This window comes from Dasypus novemcinctus, chromosome 3 (assembly GCF_030445035.2).
Source record: "Dasypus novemcinctus isolate mDasNov1 chromosome 3, mDasNov1.1.hap2, whole genome shotgun sequence".
Lineage (NCBI taxonomy): Eukaryota > Metazoa > Chordata > Mammalia > Cingulata > Dasypodidae > Dasypus > Dasypus novemcinctus.
Genome location: NC_080675.1, coordinates 60,954,838 through 60,976,426, shown reverse-complemented (window position 1 = coordinate 60,976,426; position 21,589 = coordinate 60,954,838). Strand labels below are relative to the sequence as shown.

The following is a 21,589-nucleotide window of genomic DNA, read 5'->3' as shown; positions in this document are numbered from 1 at the left end:
CTGGCCTCTCTCTGCGTGCAGTGCAGCACTCACCTTCAGCTTGTGCTCATGCTCCTTGTTGACGCGTGCGAGCAGCTGAGCTTTCCTTCTGTTCAGGGCATCAATGAGGGCATCGCACTGGGCCACCAGGCAGGCCTCAAACTCCACGCTGCTCTCCTGGGTGAAAGAACAATGTCTCAGCTGCAAGGCACCTGGGCATCTCAGGCTGCCAGCAGAGCTGCCCATCCCTTTGTGGGGTAGAAATCCCCGCTGAAGGGAATGAAAAGGAACTCTTGCCACAATGCATTTTTTAAAAAGATAACACAGATAAATTTCACTCCATAGTGTCTGTGTTTGACTTTAAATTTAGATTGAAAAGGACAAGTATTTATTACTTAATAAATTTATTTTTATCTAAAGGAAAACATCTGCACAGTTTAAATAAAGGTGAAATAAAGTTTTGGAGTTGAACACCAATGCTTTTGAGGGTCGGCATTTGTCCAGCTACAAGTGGTAGAAGAGGCATTTACAGAGGTACCAGGAGGGAGTGGGCTATTGTTAAGGCATGAGAGATCAAAGTGTCATTGAATTCAGGGTAAGAAAGAAAAAAGAGGGATGGCAGTGGTTTTCAGTATTAATCAATAATCCAATGCCAACAGAAGTTTCTAAGAATAATCATGGGCAAAAGTATTTGCCCATTTCACTAAGGAAAGCAAATAGGAACATAGGTAGGCAGTTAAGAACAATCAGCATATATAACAGGAATTGCCCTTCTGTAAAAATCAGACATGAGCCAGCAGTTTGTGGGGGAAAGGAACTAAATGAATTATAACTTCCTCATGATGTTTAAATTGAATGCTGGCTATAAAATGTTACTTGATTAATCAAATCTGTACATGCCTTCATCGTTTCTTTTAAGCAAGTATCTCACTGAATGTATTAGCATTTATTAAAGGTAAGACTTTCAATAAGTTGCGTATGATATTGTGATTCTTAAACCAAAAGTCTGTAAAAAATTTGTAATTTACAACAATAAAAGCTGAATACGTACATATACACTAACAGCACTTAAAAAATAGTACCCAACAGAGAAAACTATAAACTTTGGGAAGTAAAAGGGTAGGAATAGCTAGGCCTATTAAAGCTTAATTTATTTTCAAAGTCATAAAGAACAGTGGCTCTTTGCATAATAATCCACTGATTGGTATTTGATGACTGTTCTCGAATGCGAGCTCTTCTTTGTTTAAGGTACACATTAGTATTTGCTTGAGCAACGGCTTCTGTAAATGCTAAATTCTGGCTTTAACTGCAATTGCTTTTAAGTTCTCAGAGCAGTCCCCTTGGAAAACACTATTTCCGAGCTCTTTATGTGCAGTGCAGGGAAATATCGGTAGGGTTGGGATGGGGTAGAGTTCTTGCTTGTAGAAGAGATCTGTTAGATCTGTCACTGACTTACAGCAGAAAGAAAGCTCTTCTCCAACGAAGAGGCAAGGGCAGGGGCAAGCCTGGGCCTGCACATTTTATGCCAGCAAAAGCAAAGAAGGGACTGATTGATAAGCTCTACTGCTTTGGAAAACAGAAGGAAGTGTATTACTGTTAGGCTGTTAGTGAAAGGAAAGTTCTAAAACGGGTACACCTGCCAAGAAAAGCAAAGGGATTACTGTGCAATGCTTTTTTTTGAAAGGCTGGCTTACATTTAAAAGCCATTTCTGCGTTGACATGGGTTAAATGTTAACTTCAAAAGTCAATTTACTGGAGGCCAGAGTTAAGGTTATTTTTGTGAGGTAAACCTTAAAACATGAGAATGGTAAATTGTGTAGGGTGTTCAGGGGTCATTATTTTAGCATCTCTTGTAGTTGACAGCTTCTCCCTTTCAGCAATATTGGAGAGTTTATGAGCTCTCAAATGCTGGCTGACTTGCTGGTCATTGTGTGCAGATGAAGCATGTGAAATTATAGGCATCAGGGGATCTGGCTGAAAAATATTTAAGTGCCTAAGTAGAGTAGAAGCAATACTATGGGACAGGAAGGAAGGAAAGAAGGAAAGAAAGACAAAAAAGGAAGGAAGGAAAAAATAATTGTGACCTCTCTGATACAGATAAATAAGATAAAATTATTACAAGGCCCTTTGGGCACCTATAGGGTTTAAAAAATTCCACAATAATGGCAATAATGGCCCTGAACTCACAAAGAAATAGGCTTCTTTCACAATAAAAGGTAGTAGAGAATTGGGACCTGAGTGTGTGTGGGGTGATAGGAAACACTTGGAAAAACAGGTTGCCCCCTTGGCTTGTTGGCAAGATGTGAACACTTCAGGAAGAGTTAAGTTTGAACTTGGTCTCTGTGTGTGTTTGTATATATTAGAAGATATAGAAGAGGGGAAAAAAAAGGAAATTTCCCATAATACCTAAAAGTAAAATGGAAGAAACAGAGAGTCCCCTGCCTGCAATATACAATCACAATTTGCCCATGGGGTTTGCTTTCTGCCTCCCGTGGTGCCCATACCTGGATCTGCTGGACCATGTTTCGGAGCTGCACCAGAAACTCCTTGGCCTCTTTGGCTCTGTCTGACAGTCCATTCAGTGCCTGGGAGAGCTGGCTCTGTTAAAGAGAAAGAAGGAAACATTGGCAGCTATAATCACACGAAGCAGCGACAAGGCCACCTGGAGTTGATTTCAGCACGACCCAAGAGTCAAAAGTCATCAATCTCCTGTGCGAGCCCTTGTCATTTTATATGTGGATTCTGGTAACAACGGTGGCCAGACTCCCTCCCCAGGCTCCCCAATAGTATCTTCTCGGAAGCCGTGAAAACTCTTGGCCATTTCAGACAAAGCCTCTCACCAGCCGAGATCTACCAGCAATTTCCTCATCTCATTAATTAATTCTGTAATAATTTATTTTCTGCCTATTTGCCAAAGATTTAAAAAAAAATGAACATGAGTCAAATGATACGATTGTTAACCCTATTACTTAACTTGAATGGCTATTGGTCTGGGGTTGGAGAAGAAAGAATTAAAAAAAAGACAAGAACAGGATGAGGAAGGGTGAGAACACCATGGTGAGATTCTTGGTGCCACTTAGGTAATGACGAAGAGGGCAGGACGACATTCTACCTCATCAGTGTCATCATCATTCCCCCAAGTACAGTCCTGTTTCTCCCAACTCCTTTCTAAACTAGTTTCCTACATGGATGCTCTCTCTTTCTGAATTCTCACATTGCTCCATCCATACGGGGAAGCAATTTTATTGAAGAGGCAATGTGTTTAGGAAAACACTTGCCCTCCCAGTCTCCCTTTCTGCTGATGTGGCCAGAGACATTGTTAATTGATTAAAACTATTAATAAATGGAAGCTTGCTTGTTGGGGGAGAAGTCTGAGAAAGTTTTAGATTTTCTGGGGACTAGTGTGGTTGGTGCCGCCTCTTCCCTCGTTCCTGACTATCGTGATGTGATGTTTGGACCTCTAGCTGTCATCCTTTTGACTAGAACGAGAAGGAGGCCAACACAATGAGGGTGGAGGGGAGGAAAGAGAAAGAGCCAAGGTCCCAATGCCATCTTTGAACACCTGAAACAATACTTGAAGTTTCCTATCACTAGGCTTCTTTTTTGTGGGAAAAATTAACTCATTTGTTTAAGTCCCTGTCCTGCAGTCTTCTGTTACTCATAGTCATTATCATCTTACTTGATATAAAGTTCTTTCTCCTACAGCCAGGGAATATCTTTCCATTGCTCCTGTAAATTACAGAGACAAACCCTTTTCATATAACATCTTTTTTGAAAACCAAGCGACTGCTCCTCCTTGCCAACATAATGCCTCATTCATCCTTTCCTTTTAGTAAAAGGATAGAACCTTAAAATTATATCTCTTGGTCTTATATTTATCTTACTGAATAAATATTTATCAATATTTATCTCATATTTATCCTATTGAATAAATATTCAAGTACTGAATCTCCTTGAAAATACGTATGCCTAGAAAATAAAAATCTCTGGAAAATATAAGCTGTGCCTAACAAAAGAAAACAGGCCAATATGCCAAGCCCTCAATCTTAGAGCTTGTACTTATGTATCTTATTCCTCTAAAAATGAGATTTAGCCTAATTATAATTAGTGCCTAAGAGTTACTACCTGAAAACCTCCTCGTTACTCAAATGTAGTTTCTTTCTAAGCCAAACTCAGCAGATAATACATACATCTTCCATGAAATGTGGGGCATGACTCCCAGGGATGAGCCTCCCTGGCACCATAAGATTATTACCGAGACTTAATCAGCAATGTATTTGGAAAAAGACCTTGATCAAAAGGGGGGAAATATTAAATTAAAAACAAGTTTTTATGGCCAAGAAATTTCAAAGTGAATGCAGAAGTCATTCTGTAGGTTATGCTTATGCAGAACTCAGGCAGATTTCACAAACTGCCGCAGTAAACAAAGCCCCAAACAAAAGTGCCCTCAGGGGCTCCATGCCTGTACACCAGAGACAAGGCACACAGCGTGACGATATCAACACACCTTGGAGGGCCCTATTTGGGAATATAAGATAATCTATTTCCCTAACATAACATAGTGATATTTATTTGTAATTCTGCTACTCATGATTCTTCTAATACTTTTATTTGAACCTATCATTCTCAATATACCCATTAAATATTTCTCTCAGAGACGTAAATCTTCAGTTTATTCATATACCAGTTGAGTCCTGAATCTCAGCAGAGTTGTGGCCGACTCCTACTCTCCAGTTCTTCAGGCTTGCCTAGGACAACCGACAAAATAATGATAATAGACAAGTCCTATCCAAAAAAAAAAAAAAACAAAAACAAAAACAAGAAGTATCTACAACTTCAAGCAAAACAATTCCTTCCATCTGCCCCATAATATCTAAGTCTTCTCTCAATCTGAAGCATTTAAAGAGGACATCTTTCTAAATCCCTCAAGACTGCAGAATGAACAAACATAAGGGGAAGGTATAACCATGGACCAAAGTAGACTTATTATTATTGTAGTTAGTATCTTGTGTTAATGGAAGAATCTGTGACATTAATATAAAGATAGTGGTTGCCAGAGGTTCAGAAGGGAGGGGGAAGGATCAATAGAAGGAACACAGGGCAATTTTGAGAGTAGTAAAATTGTTTGGTATGATACTGCAATGATGAACACATGACATTATACATTTGTTGAAGCCTATAAACTGTACAGCACGAAGTATATACCACATGGAAACTACAGACTTTAATTAGTAGCAGTGCTTCATTACTGGTTCATCAATTGTAACAAATGTACCATACTAACATAAGATGTTAATAATAGGAGAAATTGGAAACAGACTTTGGCCCAGTGGTTAGGGCGTCCGTCTACCACATGGGAGGTCCGCGGTTCAAGCCCCGGGCCTCCTTGACCCGTATGGAGCTGGCCCATGTGCAGTGCTGATGCGCGCAGGGAGTGCTGTGCTACGCAGGGGTGTCCCCTGCATAGGGGAGCCCCACACGCAAGGAGTGCGCCCCGTAAGGAGAGCCGCCCAGCGTGAAAAAAAGTGCAGCCTGCCCAGGAATGGCGCCGCCCACACTTCCCGAGCTGCTGACGACAACAGAAGCGGACAAAGAAACAAGACGCAGCAAAAAGACAAAGAAAACAGACAACCGGGGGGAATTAAATAAATAAAAATAAATCTTTAAAAAAAAAAATAGGAGAAATTATCTGTGTGGATATGTGTGTGTGTGGGGTGTTAAATGGAAATTACCTATACTTTTGGTGTAATTTTTCTGTAAATATAAAACTTCTCTAAAAAAGGGTAGTAGTTAAGGACTAGTCTGAACTCATAAATGATGCCAGTCAGTTACTGGCTGTTGAACCTTATACTCACAGTTTCACCTTACCCAGAAAATGCGAAGAATATTATTTCTCTTGGGTTTTGCGAGCATTGCATGAGATACCATATCTATAGCTCTCAGACCCCTGCTGGCACATGGTGCAAGCTCAATAAGCATTGGCTGGTGTTAGATCTTATTCACCTTCTTCCTTCCTGCTCAGCAAATCCTGCTGACTGACTGCTGGGGATTCACAGGGTAGCAGAGCAGATCCCTAGAACAGGATCTCTATTGGAGAAGATCCTTGATCACTTATACTTTGCTTTATTTACTCAGATTCTAGGAGGCTAGACCAACACAGCTGAGCACGTAAAAGCACAAAGTGAGCCCACAGTTGCTGAAAGGGTACTCAAATATGTATTACTCTGTCCCAGCTGCACCATAACTGGTGGTAAATTTTTCTCTTAAGAACTATGTCTGGGAGTCCAGAGGATAAAGAAGGGAAAGAGGTCTCATTTTGTAGAACAGGCAATAAAATGAGAGCACGTATTAAAGGATATTTTTTTCTTTGTTACTTTAGAGTACATCTATCTCTTTTTTTTTTTTTTTTTTTTTTAAAGATTTATTTATTTTTTATTTAACTCCCCCCCTCCCCCGGTTGTCTGTTCTCTGTGTCTATTTGCTGCGTCTTCTTTCCTTGTCCGCTTCTGTTGTCGTCAGCGGCACGGGAAGTGTGTGCAGCGCCATTCCTGGACAGGCCGAGCCCCCTTTCGCGCTGGGTGGCTCTCCTTATGGGGCGCACTCCTTGAGCGTGGGGCTCCCCTACACGGGGACACCCCTGCGTGGCAGGGCACTCCTTGCGCGCATCAGCACTGCGCATGGGCCAGCTCCACACGGGTCAAGGAGACCCGGGGTTTGAACCGCGGACCTCCCATGTGGTAGATGGACGCCCTAACCACTGGGCCAAGTCCGTTTCCCTTTTTTTTTTTTTTTAAAGATTTATTTATTTATTTAATTTCCTCCCCCCTCCCCTGGTTGTCTGTTCGCTTCTGTTGTTGTCAGCGGCACGGAAGTGTGGGCGGCGCCATTCCTGGGCAGGCTGCTAAACTTTCTTTTCACGCTGGGCGGCTTTTCCTCACGGGCGCACTCCTTGCGTGCGTGGGACACCTTGCGTGGCACGGCACTCCTTGCGCGCATCAGCACTGCGCATGGCCAGCTCCACACGGGTCAAGGAGGCCCGGGGTTTGAACCGCGGACCTCCCATATGGTAGACGGACACCCTAACCACTGGGCCAAAGTCCATTTCCCACATCTATCTCTTTTTTTTTCCTGAATAGTAAAAGTCTGCCAGGACATCACAATTTTCTTCCCCCTTTTATTATCACCTGTGCCTTAGTAACCATGCTTGGAGGTTTGAGTGCAGACACCAAACTCATTACACATAAATGAAGCTGTCAACTTTTTTGTATTCCAGCCTTGTATCTAATTGTGTACAATGTAAGTCAATGCTGACACCAGTAAAGAATTGTTGACCAGGTGCTGTTATATACTTACAGAAGATTGTTTAGTAGTAGACAAAGAGTGCTGGCTTCATCCACTCCTGGGGTTTTAAATGGCAAAGCAATAAGTAAATGGCAAAAATCAATTTATTGGCAGATTTCCTCCCTTTATGTCTGTGTTCAAAACCAAGAATATCTTTTATTAGGCTAATGACTGGTCTGGTACTTGAAAAACGTCTGCATTAGAAGATAAAGATCTAGAAACCTTCCTTATAAGCTTTGTCCACTTGTAGAAATTAAGGAGACAAGTACTTCTGAAAAATTTGAAAAATTATTTATCACTAGAAAAATACTCTCATTATAAGGATTTTTATGTGCATTGCCTTTTTTTTTTAGGTACTGGGGGCTAGGGATTGAAACCAGGACCTCGTATGCTGGAAGCTGGCATTAAACACTGAGCTACATTGGCTTCCCTGAGTTGGTTGTATTATTTGTTTTTCTTGTTGTTTGTTTTTTTCAGGAGGCACCAGGAACCAAACCCAGGACCTCCCACATGGGAGGCAGGCATTCAACCACTTGAGTCACATCTGTGCCTGTGCATTGCTTTTATAGACTACCTTTTTTTTAAAAAAGATTTTTTAAAAAAATTTGTTTCTCTCCCCTACCCCCCCCCCCCCCCGCCTGCCCCAGGTGTCTTTTCTCTGTGTCTATTTGCTGCGTGTTCTTCTTTGTTCGCTTCTGTTGTTGTCAGTGGCACGGGAATCTGTGTTTCTTTTTGTTGCGTCATCTTGCTGCATCAGCTCCCCGTGTGTGTGCAGCACCATTCCTGGGCAGGCTGCACTTTCTTTCGCGCTGGGCGGCTCTCCTTATAGGGCGCACTCCTTGTGCATGGGGCTCCCCTATGCCAGGGACACCCCTGCGTGGCAGGGCACTCCTTGCATGCATCAGCACTGAGCATGGGCCAGCTCCACACGGGTCAAGGAGGCCCGGGGTTTGAACCGCAGACCTCCCATGTGGTAGATGGACACCCTAACCACTGGGCCAAGTCCGCTTCCCTATGGACTATCTTTTGATTACATTTATAAGCTACATCTGAGTAGAAGAATATTATTGATTAAGTTTGTTTCCCAGAAGCATTTATATTCCTGCTCTGTGCTACCAGAGATATTTTGTATTCAGGACCATTGAACATCCCCATAAATTTCTGATGAGAATACTGAAGATGCAAATATATGTGTTTTCTTCACGGCATCTTTGGCTGTAAATGTAGTTGTTACAGAGAGAAAGGTGTGCTTCTGAAAGCTGTTTAAGATGTTTAAGTAGTGACATTCAGACTTCTTGGATATTTATTTTTTAATTTACCGAAAAGGGGCCATGATCAGAAAGTGAATGAGAGGGAGGAAATTATGTAGCTGCGGAAGCACTGGCAGATTTCCAGTAAGTTGTTCTTTGCTCAGAGCATGCTTTGAATAACCAGGGTTTCCAGAAAGATGGTTAGTTGTTCAGAGCTAGAGGGAGTGAAATAAAGAAAACTGCCACCTCCTTCTATCCTGCACCTCTTTCCCCTTTAATTTCCATCCTGAGCCAGGTTCCCCTTGTCCTCCAAAGGAGTGACTATTACAAGAGATCAGCGCTGAACCTGGGAGGTTGGGAGAGAATGTTTCAGAATCTATTTTTGGGCGAAGTAGCAGAATTCAGCCTCTCCTGATAAACTTATTTCTAACCATTCCCAGACAGAAAGCAGAGGCTTCTTTCCTTTCCCCACCTTAAGCATTATTCACATGAATCTTTTTTTTCCATCTTGTTTTAGTACAAATTGGGACAAATGAAAGGAAGTGTCCTGGTTTTCTGGGATCCGAAGTTACAGGCAGTGGACAGGTCAAAAAGGGTCCACCAAAGAGTTGGTACAAAACAGATGAGATGAAAACAAGCAGTGGCAACTTGATGGCCCGGAAAATGACCTTGCTGCCTCCTGCTGCGTGGGGTACTGCCTCGTGCTGCATTCATAGTCCATGCCTTTTAGGCACTGTGGGGGGCTCGACCCTAGCAAACGCCTCCTTCCCACGCACCAAGGTAAACACAAAACACAGAGGGAAGGTGACAGTAAATGCAATGTGGTACTGAAGGGAGATCCCCAGGAGAACAACTTAATACTGATTTTCGGGTCTCATTACATTACTAATATTATAATATTAAAAGGTAAAAGCAAGAAATTCTAATAGCTACACTATATTGGTCATTTCTTAAGAACCAGGAACTCTGATGAGTATATGTATATCTTATTTAATCCCAATCATCATCTTGCAGAGGCTCAGAGGGGATAGTCGTGAGTTATGGTTTTACAGCTCACAAACAGAAAAGCCAGAACACAAACCCTAATTCCAAAGGTTTGCTCTTTCAGCCTCTCAAAGCAGAGAATGCATCTCTTATCCAATTGGGAAGGAAACAAAAATAACCCATGGTAAGAACCTATAAACCAAAAAAGATAAGTTGATGAGAAGATGAGGGGACTAGTTAAAACATTTTAATTAGGTAATATATAAGCAATATAAACATATATTTATGCTTATAAACAAACAAATAAACAATTAGATAATGTCTAAACCATAGCATGGCTAGGTAACCTATGAAATGTTCTACTTCTTTTCCTGCATGAAATATTTTGGAGAATTTGAAAAGGGTCTCTGCTGAAAAGAGGGGTCTCAATGGCAGAAGGGAGAAACTTTGGATCTCTACAGCTCCTCTTCCTCTCAGGGGGAAAATGAGAAATATCTGCATTCCCAGCAAGACACAGATAGTTTTGGCCAGAAATTGAACTCTAGAGACACTTTGCACAACCTCCAAACTTTTCTCTAAGCCTTGGACACAAAACTTTCAAACTGGAGATGCAAATCAACAAGTTAAGTTTTTTCAGCAAAAGTCACTTTTTGCCTGTGGATGCAGCAACAAAACAAAACTGCCACCTCACCCAATGTTTATATCTTCTTGGGAAAAAAATTGATTTGCCAAGTCTCTGTGGTTTTCACTTAAGAGTGCTGGGAGCCGTGAGCAAATTAATGCAACAATTTTGGTGATTAAAGTTATGAAACTTTAATAAAGCAGCAGGGATGCAGGCTGTGAGGTCAACAGCACTCCGCCCAAGGCTCTGTCACACGGTCAGAGAGATCGGCCTTTCCATCAGGATTCTAAACCCTGGTAGGTGCGCAGTTACCAAGTACTTACAAACCAGGATCAGAAATATGCCTTCCTGGGCTAAGCCATTGTGTAAATAATGTATTTTACATCCTGGAGATGGACTGTGGATAGCTCTCCTTGGTCCCTCTATTGCCTACTCTTTCTGGAGAATTCTAGGTTCCTGATAAGCAGACTCTGTGTCCTTTCCAGAAAGCTGCTTTCTCTGGAGCCCTCCTGTGCATCCTGGTCTACTGTGTTCTTCCGGGTGTACAGGTCTCCCACTACCAGGAAACAGTTTTAATATATGTAAAACAGTTTGAGATGTGTGGATTTTCAGTTCTTTATGGTATTTATATGCCCCAGATAGAAAATCTCAGTCCTACAAATAATAGGCTTTTCACTGAACAATTAAAACCATACTATTGGAAATGTGATAATGTCAATATTTTTCAAATAGAAATGTTTTTACTTGTGCTCTTTTGGAGACTTGGGAGATGTCCTAAAACAGGATAGATTTTTTTAAAAACTATTTATTTATCTATCTATCTATCTATCTATCTATCTATCTATCTATCTATCTATCTATCTATCTATCTATCTATCTATCTATCTATCTATCTCCCCTCCACCCCCACCCCGGTTGTCTGTTCTCTGTGTCTATTTGCTGCGTCTTGTTTCTTTGTCCGCTTCTGTTGTTGTCAGCAGCACGGGAATCTGTGTTTCTTTTTGTTGTGTATTCTTGTTGTGTCAGCTCTCTATGTGTGTGGCACCATTCCTGGGCAGGCTACACTTTCTTTCACGTTGGGCGGCTCTCCTTATAGGGCGCACTCCTACTCGGGACACCCCTGCGTGGCAGGGCACTCCTTGTGCGCATCAGCACTGTGCGTGGGCCAGCTCCACACAGGTCAAGGAGGCCCGGGGTTTGAACCGCGGACCTCCCTTGTGGTAGACAGACGCCCTAACCACTGGGCCAAGTCCGTTTCCCAGGATAGATTTCTTATTCATCCCCTCAATTTTCCAGGGAGGACATTTACATAGCTAGTGAGAACAAGACTGTTTGTTTTCAGTCACCTTTATTTTTATTTCAAAAGCAGGAAATGTTCATACCAGAGAAATTTGAAAATAAAATACTTAAAAGAAGGAAATTTAAAGAAATTCAACTCACTCATCAGAGACACCATTGTTAATAGCCTCCCTTGATGTCTGTCTTTTGAAACCTTATATATATTTCTATACAGAGATGTATATCTCTATACAATGTAATATCAACAAAATTGGAATCATGTAATATATCTATTATTATATTGAAATCTGCCCTTTTCACTTAATATTCTATAAATAGTTTCCTACCTGACTAGATACACTACTATTCTCTCTTTAATATATAACTAAGACTTTGATAACTATGTATAAAGTATTGCTTGCAAATACCATACACATATTGACTCACCTTTTTTCTCAACAACCCAACAGGGTGGGTACTATTATTATTCACATTTTTATAGATGATAAAATTAAGGCACAGGGAGGTACAGCTGTCTAAAACCACAAAGCTTTTAAGAAGTAGAACAGGTATTCGAACTCAGGCAGTCTAAGGCCAGAATCATGCATTTTAAGCACAAAGTTATAATGTAAGCCACTGTGTAAGAGTACCATACTTTTTGTTAAAACAAATCTCCCATTTTAGGATTTAGTTTGTTGCAAAGAGTTGTAATAAATTCATGTAGTTGGATATTTGAACATATTCTTTTTTCTTTTTTTTTTTTTTAAGATTTATGTTATTTATTTCTCTCCCCTTTCCCCCAGTTGTCTGCTCTCTGTGTCCATTCGCTGTGTGTTCTTCTGTGTCTGCTTGCGTTATCCAGTGGCACTGGGAAACTGTGTCTTGCATCATCTTGCTGCATCAGCTCTCTGTGTGTGCGGCGCCACTCCTGGATGGGCTGTGCTTTTTTCATGTGGAGTGGCTTTCCTTATGGGGAGTGTGGGGCACCCCCGTGTAGGGGTGCCCCTGCATGACATGGCACTCCCTGTGTGCGGCAGCACTGCAAGTGGCCAGCTTACCACATGGGTCAGGAGATCCTGGGGATCGAACCCTGTACCTTCCATATGGTAGGCGGATGCGCCATCAGTTGAGCCACGTCCACTTCTCTGAACATATTCTTGATTATTATAGTTTCCATAAGTAAAATTACTTAATCAACAACAAAAAAATTAATTTGGATGTTTTGCAAGCCTTTTCCATTTTGTAGCCTGCTCCCTTTCCACCTTTAGTCACACGTAAACTGACATTTTTTCCATTACTAAGTCAATGTTAAATAATCACTTTGCCCCTCCTACCCTACCACATTCTCCCAAATGCTTTATAATATGCAGTCTCTCTCAAAGAAACACCCTTCCAAATAATCCCTGGAGCAAGACAGTAAAACTGACAGTAAACAAGACAGTAAAACTGAACTAACAAATTATCTAGAAATTAATGAGGAAACCACTTTATCAAAATATATTACATTTTAAAAAAAGATTTATTTATTTTATTTACCCCTCCCCCCCATTGTCTGCTTTCTGTGTCCATTCATTGTGTGTTCTTCTGTGTCTGCTTGTATTCTCATTAAGCAGCTCTGGGAACTGATCCTGGGACCTTCCGGAGTGGGAGAGAGGTGAGCATTCTCTTGTGCCACCTCAGCTTCCTGATCCGCTGAGTCTCTTATTGTCTCTTCTCTGTGTCTCTTTCTGTTGCACCAATTTGCCGCATGGGCCAGCACTCAGTGTGGGCCAGCACTCAGTGTGGGCCAGCTTGCCACATGGGCCAGCTTGCCTTCATCAGGAGGCCCCGGGCATCGAACCTGGACCTCCCATATGGTAGACGGGAGCCCAATTGCTTGAGCCACATCTGCTTCCCCATTACTTTTTGATAAGATTTTGTGGGCTAGTTAGAAACCCAAATACTTTTTAAAATATTGTTCCCACTATAAATATTGTTCTTAGATGGAACTTAGAAAATCAAGAATATTATTTTCCCTTCTCTCTATCCTGTACCTCTTAGGCCCAGAATAAAATCCTCCCCACCTCTCATACATTTTCAAAGTGAAATCACAAAGGTGACTTATGAGAAAAGGATGCCGGTAGCCTCTAGAAGCTAGAAAAGACAAGGAAACAAATTGTCCCTAAAGCCTCAGAACATGTAGCCGTGCATGTTGGATTTGTGACTTATAGAACTATAAGATAATAAATTTGCATAGTTTTGAGCCAATAAGTTTTTCATAGTGTTTTTTTTTATTTAACAGAAATAGAAACCTATTTTTGAGAAGCAATGGCCAGATTACTTTACCTTATATTTTATAAATCTGTAGAGAATATACATTTCTTGCTCTCTTTTGAAGATGGAGGCACTTTAGGTGGAAAACAAGATGGTGGACAGAAGATTAAAAAGAATTTAGCCCATTGCAATTTGTAGACTTGCTTTAATGTTATATTAAGGAACAAGAACTGACTGTTCAGCTCTTTTCATCCATGTGTGAAGTATCTGGACATCTGACCTACTGATAAACTAAATATTGAGCTGGTTCAACAGTTCTCTAGCTGATCACCCAGAGTAAAGCTTCCCCCATCAGGCTGGAGTTAGCTATTGAATTTCAATGACTTAGTAAGAACAGTGAGAAGTAGATTTTAGGTCTCTTTAGAGCAAGGGGCTATTGTTCAGTCCAGAAGTCTAAATTGATGCATGATTTGGATATCGAAATGTTCTTTTATAACTTAAATCTGATCTGGTTATCAGCTTATGGCTGCCCTGAAATTTCAGCTTAGTTGAACTTTGATTTTACCTTAGAGAAGTTACATTTTTGTCAAGGTCTGGAGTCATAAGGAATGGCTGGGAAATGTTAATCACAATATCTGAAATTTAATTCTGACTCTAGGAGTCCACTATATGAAAAGGTAAACATAGATGCAGAAATTAGCACAACTTCTTTAAAACAAAGGGCACACAATGAGAGACACTACACATCCTCTAGATGACAACAGTGAAGGCTGGTAAGGATGTAGAGAAACTGGAGTCTAACACATTACTGGTGGTAGTAAAATGGTAAAGCCACGTGAGAAAACTGGTGCTAGATTTCTAATGAAGTTACCCTACTTTGCAGCATATGTCCACGAAAGACTTGTACAAAATATCCATAGCAGCTTTACATATAATAGCCCCAAGCTGGACACAACCCAAATGTGTATCAACAGTAAAATGGGTAAATGCATTGTGGTAAAGTCACATAATGTAACACTGCTCAGCAATTTTAAAAAAGTGCAAGCTAATGATATATGCAAAACAAATTGATTAAAAACAATATGTTGAACAAAAGGAGCTGGATGCAGAAAACACATATGGTATTTTATATGAAGTTCAAAGACAGGCAGAATTAATCTCTGATGATAGAAGTCAGAAAAAGACCTGTGAATGTGTGGATATCGACTGAAAAGTGGTATGAGGGAATTCTCTGAGGTAATGGAAATGTTTTATATCTTGACCTAGGTGGTTGTTACATGAACACACATATACATATATATTTAATACATACGTAGGGAAACGGACTTGGCCCAGTGGTTAGGGCGTCCGTCTACCACATCGGAGGTCCGAGGTTCAAACCCCGGGCCTCCTTGACCCGTGTGGAGCTGGCCCATGCGCAGTGCTGATGCGCGCAAGGAGTGCCGTGCCACGCAGGGGTGTCCCCCGGGTAGGGGAGCCCCATGCGCAAGGAGTGCGCCCCGTAAGGAGAGCCACCCAGCGCGAAAGAAAGTGCAGCCTGCCCAGGAATGGCACACCGCCCACACTTCCCGAGCCGCTGACGACAACAGAAGCCGACAAAGAAACAAGACGCACAGAGAACAGACAACGGGAGGGGGGGATTAAATAAATAAATAAATCCTGAAAAAAAAATACATACATAAAACTTCATTGAACTGTAAACTTAGGACTGTCCTTTTATGTATATGAATTACGTTTTAAAAAATCAGACTTCTGGTTCCTATTTGGAATGATGGAAATGTTTTGGTGATGGAGGGTAGTGATAATAGCACAACATTGTGAATGTAATTAACAGCACTGAAATACATATATTTGAATGTGATTAAAAGGGTCTATGTTAGATTGCATTAATGATAGAATAAAATTTTTAAAAAATCCATGGAGCTACAGTATTTAACATCCTAAGTTAAACCATGAATTATAGTTAACGGTATGAATATAAAAATATACTATCAGCAATTGTAACAAATTTTCCACACCAATGCAAGGTATTTATAATGGGGTGGCATTTTATGCATGATTGTTAATAAAGAAAAAAACACCAGACTTCTTTTCCGAAGATAAATGCCCTCTATCTAATCTCTGCTTATTAAGACCCCACCCTGGGAAGTGGACTTGGCCCAGTGGTTAGGGCATCTGTCTACCACATGGGAGGTCCCTGGTTCAAACCCCGGGCCTCCTTGACCTATGTGGAGCTGGCCCATGTGCAGTGCTGATGCGCGCAAGGAATGCCATGCCACGCAGGGGTGCCCCCCTCGTAGGGGATCCCCACGCACAAGGAGTGCGCCCCATAAGGAGAGCCACCCAGTGCGAAAGAAAGTGCAGCCTGCCCATGAATGATGCCACACATATGGAGAGCTGACACAGCAAGATGACGCAACAAAAAGAAACACAGATTCACGTGCTGCTGAAAACAACAGAAGCGGACAAAAGAAGAACACACAGCAAATAGACACAGAGAACAGAAAACTGGGGTGGTGGGGGAAGGGGAGAGAAATAAAATAAATAAATAAATCTTTTTTTTAAAAAAAAGACCCCACCCTGTGTTGAATGAAAGAAAGTATTTCTTCAGATGGTCTTGTTTTCTTCAATTGGGACTCTGAATTTAAATATATATCCACAAAACTCCCAATCGTCCTTTCAAGCAACTAATAATTAGTGATAGAAGCATTGCATTAAATTTTTCTTCAGGATTTGACACTCCATTCATGAAGACTACCATCTCTCACACCCTCCCCTGGTTATGTTGCCAGCTGTTCTGTTGCTTATACCCAGCAGCACCTGAAATCCAGTCCTGTGCCCCTGCTAACTCTGGTCTCTCCTCCTACAATGACACATTTTAATTTGAAAGGGGTGTCTGGTTGAAGGTGCTTTGGGAGGAAATGTCTCCTCAGATACAATGGAAATGGTTGGAGGGACGGGTAAGGAATGGGATGACACATAGTACCATCTCCCATAACATTTCTACCCTCAGAAGTGCCCCAACCTTTAGGAAGATACAGATCCACAAGGCTCATTATACACACATGCCCTTTCTGGTTAACTTGTGATGCCATAAATTTGTAGTAAAGGTAAAGCTTGGTTCCTTTACTTTGACTATGAGTTTGAGAGGCATGCTATCCTTTTACACTGATGATAAACCCTTGTATTTCTTCTCTGACCATCCTAAAATTAAATTATAAAGACTGAAGATAAGGAAAGAAAATTATGCTCAGCATAAGTCTTCCTCTTGCTACCATTGCTTCAGCTATTCTGAGAATAAACTAAAACACAATCTTATTCAAACAAACGGCCCTATTCGTTGGCAAAAGACGAACACTTTGGAATATCTGAAATATCTTTTAAAACATATTTGGGGTTTCCGCCACAGTACTGTAAGGTTTGTGCAGTACTTACAGACCAATTTCCATGTACAATAAAAGTAATAGTAATCGTCAATATTGTTCAGAAAAATTGTTTAAGCCATGTCTGATTTCTTTTCACCCTTTCCCTCAGCATCTTTGCTAATCTATTACCGTGAGAGCGAATCACAGCTCCAGACAAGTGAAACTAGGGATCGTTTCCATGACAACAGATTTTCGCTCTGCTAGTTAGACTCTCTAAGATTTGACTCCCACAGAAATAAATCTCGCTATGGGAATTGGTTGATTTTGTAAACGACAAAATAACTGCAATCATTTCCAAAGAAGAGCCTGCTATAAGTTTGCACAAGCAGGGACTGTTGACGCGAGATGACTGTTGAACCTGCCACTAACGTCACACAGACAGAAGGACATTGTGCAGGGAAAGGCCTGTATCAAGCTATAGCTCGTTCCGTTCCTCAGCCACTAAGTGTGGGCTGTACAGCCCAGCCTGCTTGTGAATTTCAATGATGAGGTGGAGGGAATAGATTTTTGAGCACTTCAGAGCAAATGACAATTGTTTGTCCTACCTGTCTTTATTCTTATTTCCAGAAACTCTTAGTTCCTTGAAAAGACAAGATTCTCAGAACAGCTCTGGAGGCATCTAGTATGGTATGAATTCAATCTCCTACTATCTGTTTCACTGTTAAGATTAGGTACTGATATTGTACAAGAGTACGCTTTTCTCTTTACCGTCATTTCCCCTTCTTCCTACTCCGTTTTATCTTATTATTCTAAAAATACAGAGAAACATCTTCAGTATTTTAAAAATTGGAAACCTAACATGATGTTAAATGTTTCAAATAATATATATATATTTTTAAAGATTTATTTATATCTCTCCCCTTCCCCCCCGCCCCCAGTTGTCTGTTCTCTGTGTCTATTTGCTGCTCTTCTTTGTCCACTTCTGTTGTTGTCAGTGGCACGGGAATCTGTGTCTCTTTTTTTGCATCATCTTGCTGTGTCAACTCTCCGTGTGTGTGGCGCCATTCCTGGGCAGGCTGCATTTTCTTTTGCGCTTGGCGGCTCTCCTTACCGGGCACACTTCTTGTGCATGGGGCTCCCCTACACGGGGGCACCCTTGCATGGCATGGTATCCCTTGCGTGCATCAGCACTGCGCGTGGGCCAGCTCCTCACGGGTCAAGGAGGTCCAGGGTTTGAACCAGGGACCTCCCGTGTGGTAGACAGACGCCCTATCCACTGGGCCAAGTCCGCTTCCCTCAAATAATATTTTATAAACACATTGTCCTAATAACATTTTTAGACAAATCATAATGGCAACTAGCAAGAAAAAATTACTATCACTCTAGTGATACACAACTGACAAAATGAATTCCCAAATCTGATACCCCAGGGTTTTCCTCTGGACAGCAGGATGAACTACTGGAGCAGGATGTTCTGCTCCAGTGACTGGTATCCTCAGCACAGATCTGAGGAGGGAATGAGTGCATTGCCTTGAATAAGGATGCTACAATGCAAGACTGTAATGAGGACTGTCTTTGCAAAGTGCAAAGTTGATAGTTAAGTGACTCCTAATCCCAGCATGATGATGCATTATGCTAAGTGAGCTGGTTTGTAAAAGCCATTGCAAGCATGTGACAAAAATCCCTAAATACCCAGCTTGTCATTTTCCCACTCAGCAGAAGGTAATTATGGCCACGTCTTGTTAATCTGGTAAAGTCTACATCTTCCTGGTCTTTGTCCCTTTAGCCTGTGCAGTCACCTGATGTCCACTCTCCTCTTTCCTCCTCTCAAAACTAAGAAGGATTTGATACCAGTCATTTAAGATGGATTGCCAAATACATGATTATACTTTCACTGAAATTCATTCACATTAATTTTTTTAACTTTTTAATTTGAAGTACTTTCAAACTTACAAAAAAATAATACAAACCCACTATGGAGAACTCCAACATATTCCTATCTCTCCAGTTATTCAGAACTACCAATTTTTATGTTTTGCCACATTATGTCTGATACCTATCCATCCATCCACCCATCCATCCATCCATCCATCCATTTTCTGAACACTTGACACATGATGTAGGTCATATACATTGTGCTCCTTGAACACATAATACTGCCATGTACATTTCCTAATAACAAGGATATTTACTTATGTAACCACCTTAAGTATAATTATCAAGTTCAAGAAATTCAACATCAATATAAAGTTACAGTCTATATTTGAATTTTTTCACATATCCTAATAATGACCCTTTGAGTCTTTTCCCCTTGCCAAATCCCATCCACGATCACGTATTGCATTCAATTGTCATTGATTCTTTAGTTGCTCTTTCTTTTTTTATCAATTGTGGGAGCATATAAACAAAATAAATTTTCCCATCTCAACCACTCCCAAGTGTACCATTCAATGGGAGTAATCCCATTCACAATATCGCAATGCCCTCACCACCTTCCATTACTAAAACTTTCCCATTTCTCCAAACAGAAATACTACACTCATTATGCATTAGATCCCCATTCCCTCTGGCCCCTGCCCCTGGCATCCTGTACTCTAATTTCTGTCTCTATGAGCTTGCATATTCTCTGATATTTTCTTTGTAGTTAAATGGGGATTAAATTTAACATCCTAAATCTATAACAATATACTTTGCTTTGATACCAACTTAACTTCAATAGTACACACAAACTATGTTCCTATATTCTTCTGTTTCCCCACCTTTACGTGTTCTTGTCATAAATTACATGCTTGTATAATATGAGTCCCAAACAACTGATTCATCATTAAATTTTATGCATTAGACTTTCAGATCATGTAGAAAGTAAAAAGTGGAGTTACAAACTAAAAATACAATAGTGCTGGCATTTATATTTATCCACGTCATTATCCTCACTCTTTATTTCTTCATGTGGCTTTGATATTTTTTCTATTGTCCTTTCTTCTCTATCTTCAGAACTTCCTTCAGCATTTCTTGGAGGGCTGGTCTAGTGGTGACAAATTCCCTCAGCTTTTGTTTATCTGGCAATGTCTTAATCTCTCCCTTATCTTTGAAAGACAGTTTTGCTGGATATGGACATGTTGGTTGGCAGTTTTTGGTTTTTAACACTTTAAACATGTCATTCCAGTGCCTCGTGGTCTCTGTGGTTTCCAATGAGAAATTGGCACTTGTACAATACGTGTTGCTTTGCTCTTGTGGCTTTTAGAATTCTTTATCTTTGGCATTTAACAGTTTGATTTTAACGTGTTGCATTATGGGTCTATTTGGGTTTATCCTGTTTGGAATTTTTTGATGCTTTGGATGTGCATATTCATGCTGTTCATTAAAAGTTAGGAAGTTTACAGCCATTATTTCTTTGAGTATCTCTCTGCCCCTTTCTCTCTTCCTTTTCCTTCTGGGACTCCTGCAAAGTGTATATGGGTGTGCTTGATGGTGGTCCACAGGTTCCTCAGACTCTGTTCACTTTTCTTCATTCTTTTTCCCTTCTGCTCCTTAGACTGGATGATTTCAATTGTATTATCTTCAAGTTCTCTGGTTCTTTTTTCTATCAGCTGCAAACTGCTGTTGGATCCCTCTATGGAATTTTCTGTTTCTGTTATTGTGGTCTTCAGCTCTAGTTCCTTTCCATAATTTCCATCTCTCTAAGGATTTTCTCTTTGTTTTCATCTATTGTTTTCCTGATTTCCTTTAGTACTTTGCCATGTTTTACTGTAGCTCTTTGAGCATATTTAACTTTTTTTTTTAAGTCTTTGTCTGGTATGTCCCAGGTCTGGTCATCCTTACTGATGGTTTCTAATGTTTTAATCTTCTCCTTTGCTGGGCCATCACTTCCTGTTTCTTTGTATATTTTGTAGCCTTTTGTTGAAACCCAGGTATTTTAATATATTTATTTATTTTGTCTTTATTTCTTTTTTTTATGTTACATTAAAAAAATATGAGGTCTCCATACACCCCTCACCCCCCTCACCCCACTCCTCCCACAACAACAACCTCCTACATCATTATGGGACATTCACTGCACTTGGTGAACACATCTCTGAGCACTGCTGCACTACACAGTCAATGGTCCACATTATAGTAGATGCTGAGACATCTGTTCCTTAAACTTGTATCCAATTAATGTTATGACAAAGATTTTCTTGATTGTCAGGAGCTAACAAAACAGAAGGACAAAAAGAAAACAACTTTCTCTGTCTTTGCAGATTGATCAGAGCAAGTGCTCTCCTTCAGGATTTATCCATACAATGAGTTTAGAGAATAATTCTAGGTCAAAGCATAGGGACCTCCCTGAACCTTTCTGTGCATAAGTTTTGTCTTGGGCTTGCAAGTTTGGTCCTAGGAATTCCCCTTTTACGTGGTTCCAAATGTCCCCTCTTCCCTGGACACTGTATCTTCATAGTCCCAGGCAGTGCACTGTATGTTCTACAGCCAGCAATCTCTTACCCTAAGTAGTACGACTTGACTGATTTCCCACTGTG

The 21,589-nt window shown here is 40.7% G+C and overlaps 1 protein-coding gene across 20 annotated transcripts in view; it reads right to left on the bottom strand.

Annotated features, from left to right (window-relative positions):
* The window catches only part of TRIM9 (tripartite motif containing 9), a 124,218-nt gene that overhangs the window by 50,757 nt on the left and 51,872 nt on the right, over positions 1 to 21,589 (bottom strand). For all 20 annotated transcript variants that reach the window (XM_004454094.5, XM_004454099.2, XM_004454093.4 and 17 more), the window contains exons 2-3: positions 2,484 to 2,579; positions 34 to 156 (exon numbers count right to left, since the gene is read on the bottom strand). In XM_004454094.5, the coding sequence (XP_004454151.2) occupies positions 34 to 156; positions 2,484 to 2,579 (219 nt within the window). The remainder of the gene's footprint in view (positions 1 to 33; positions 157 to 2,483; positions 2,580 to 21,589) is intronic.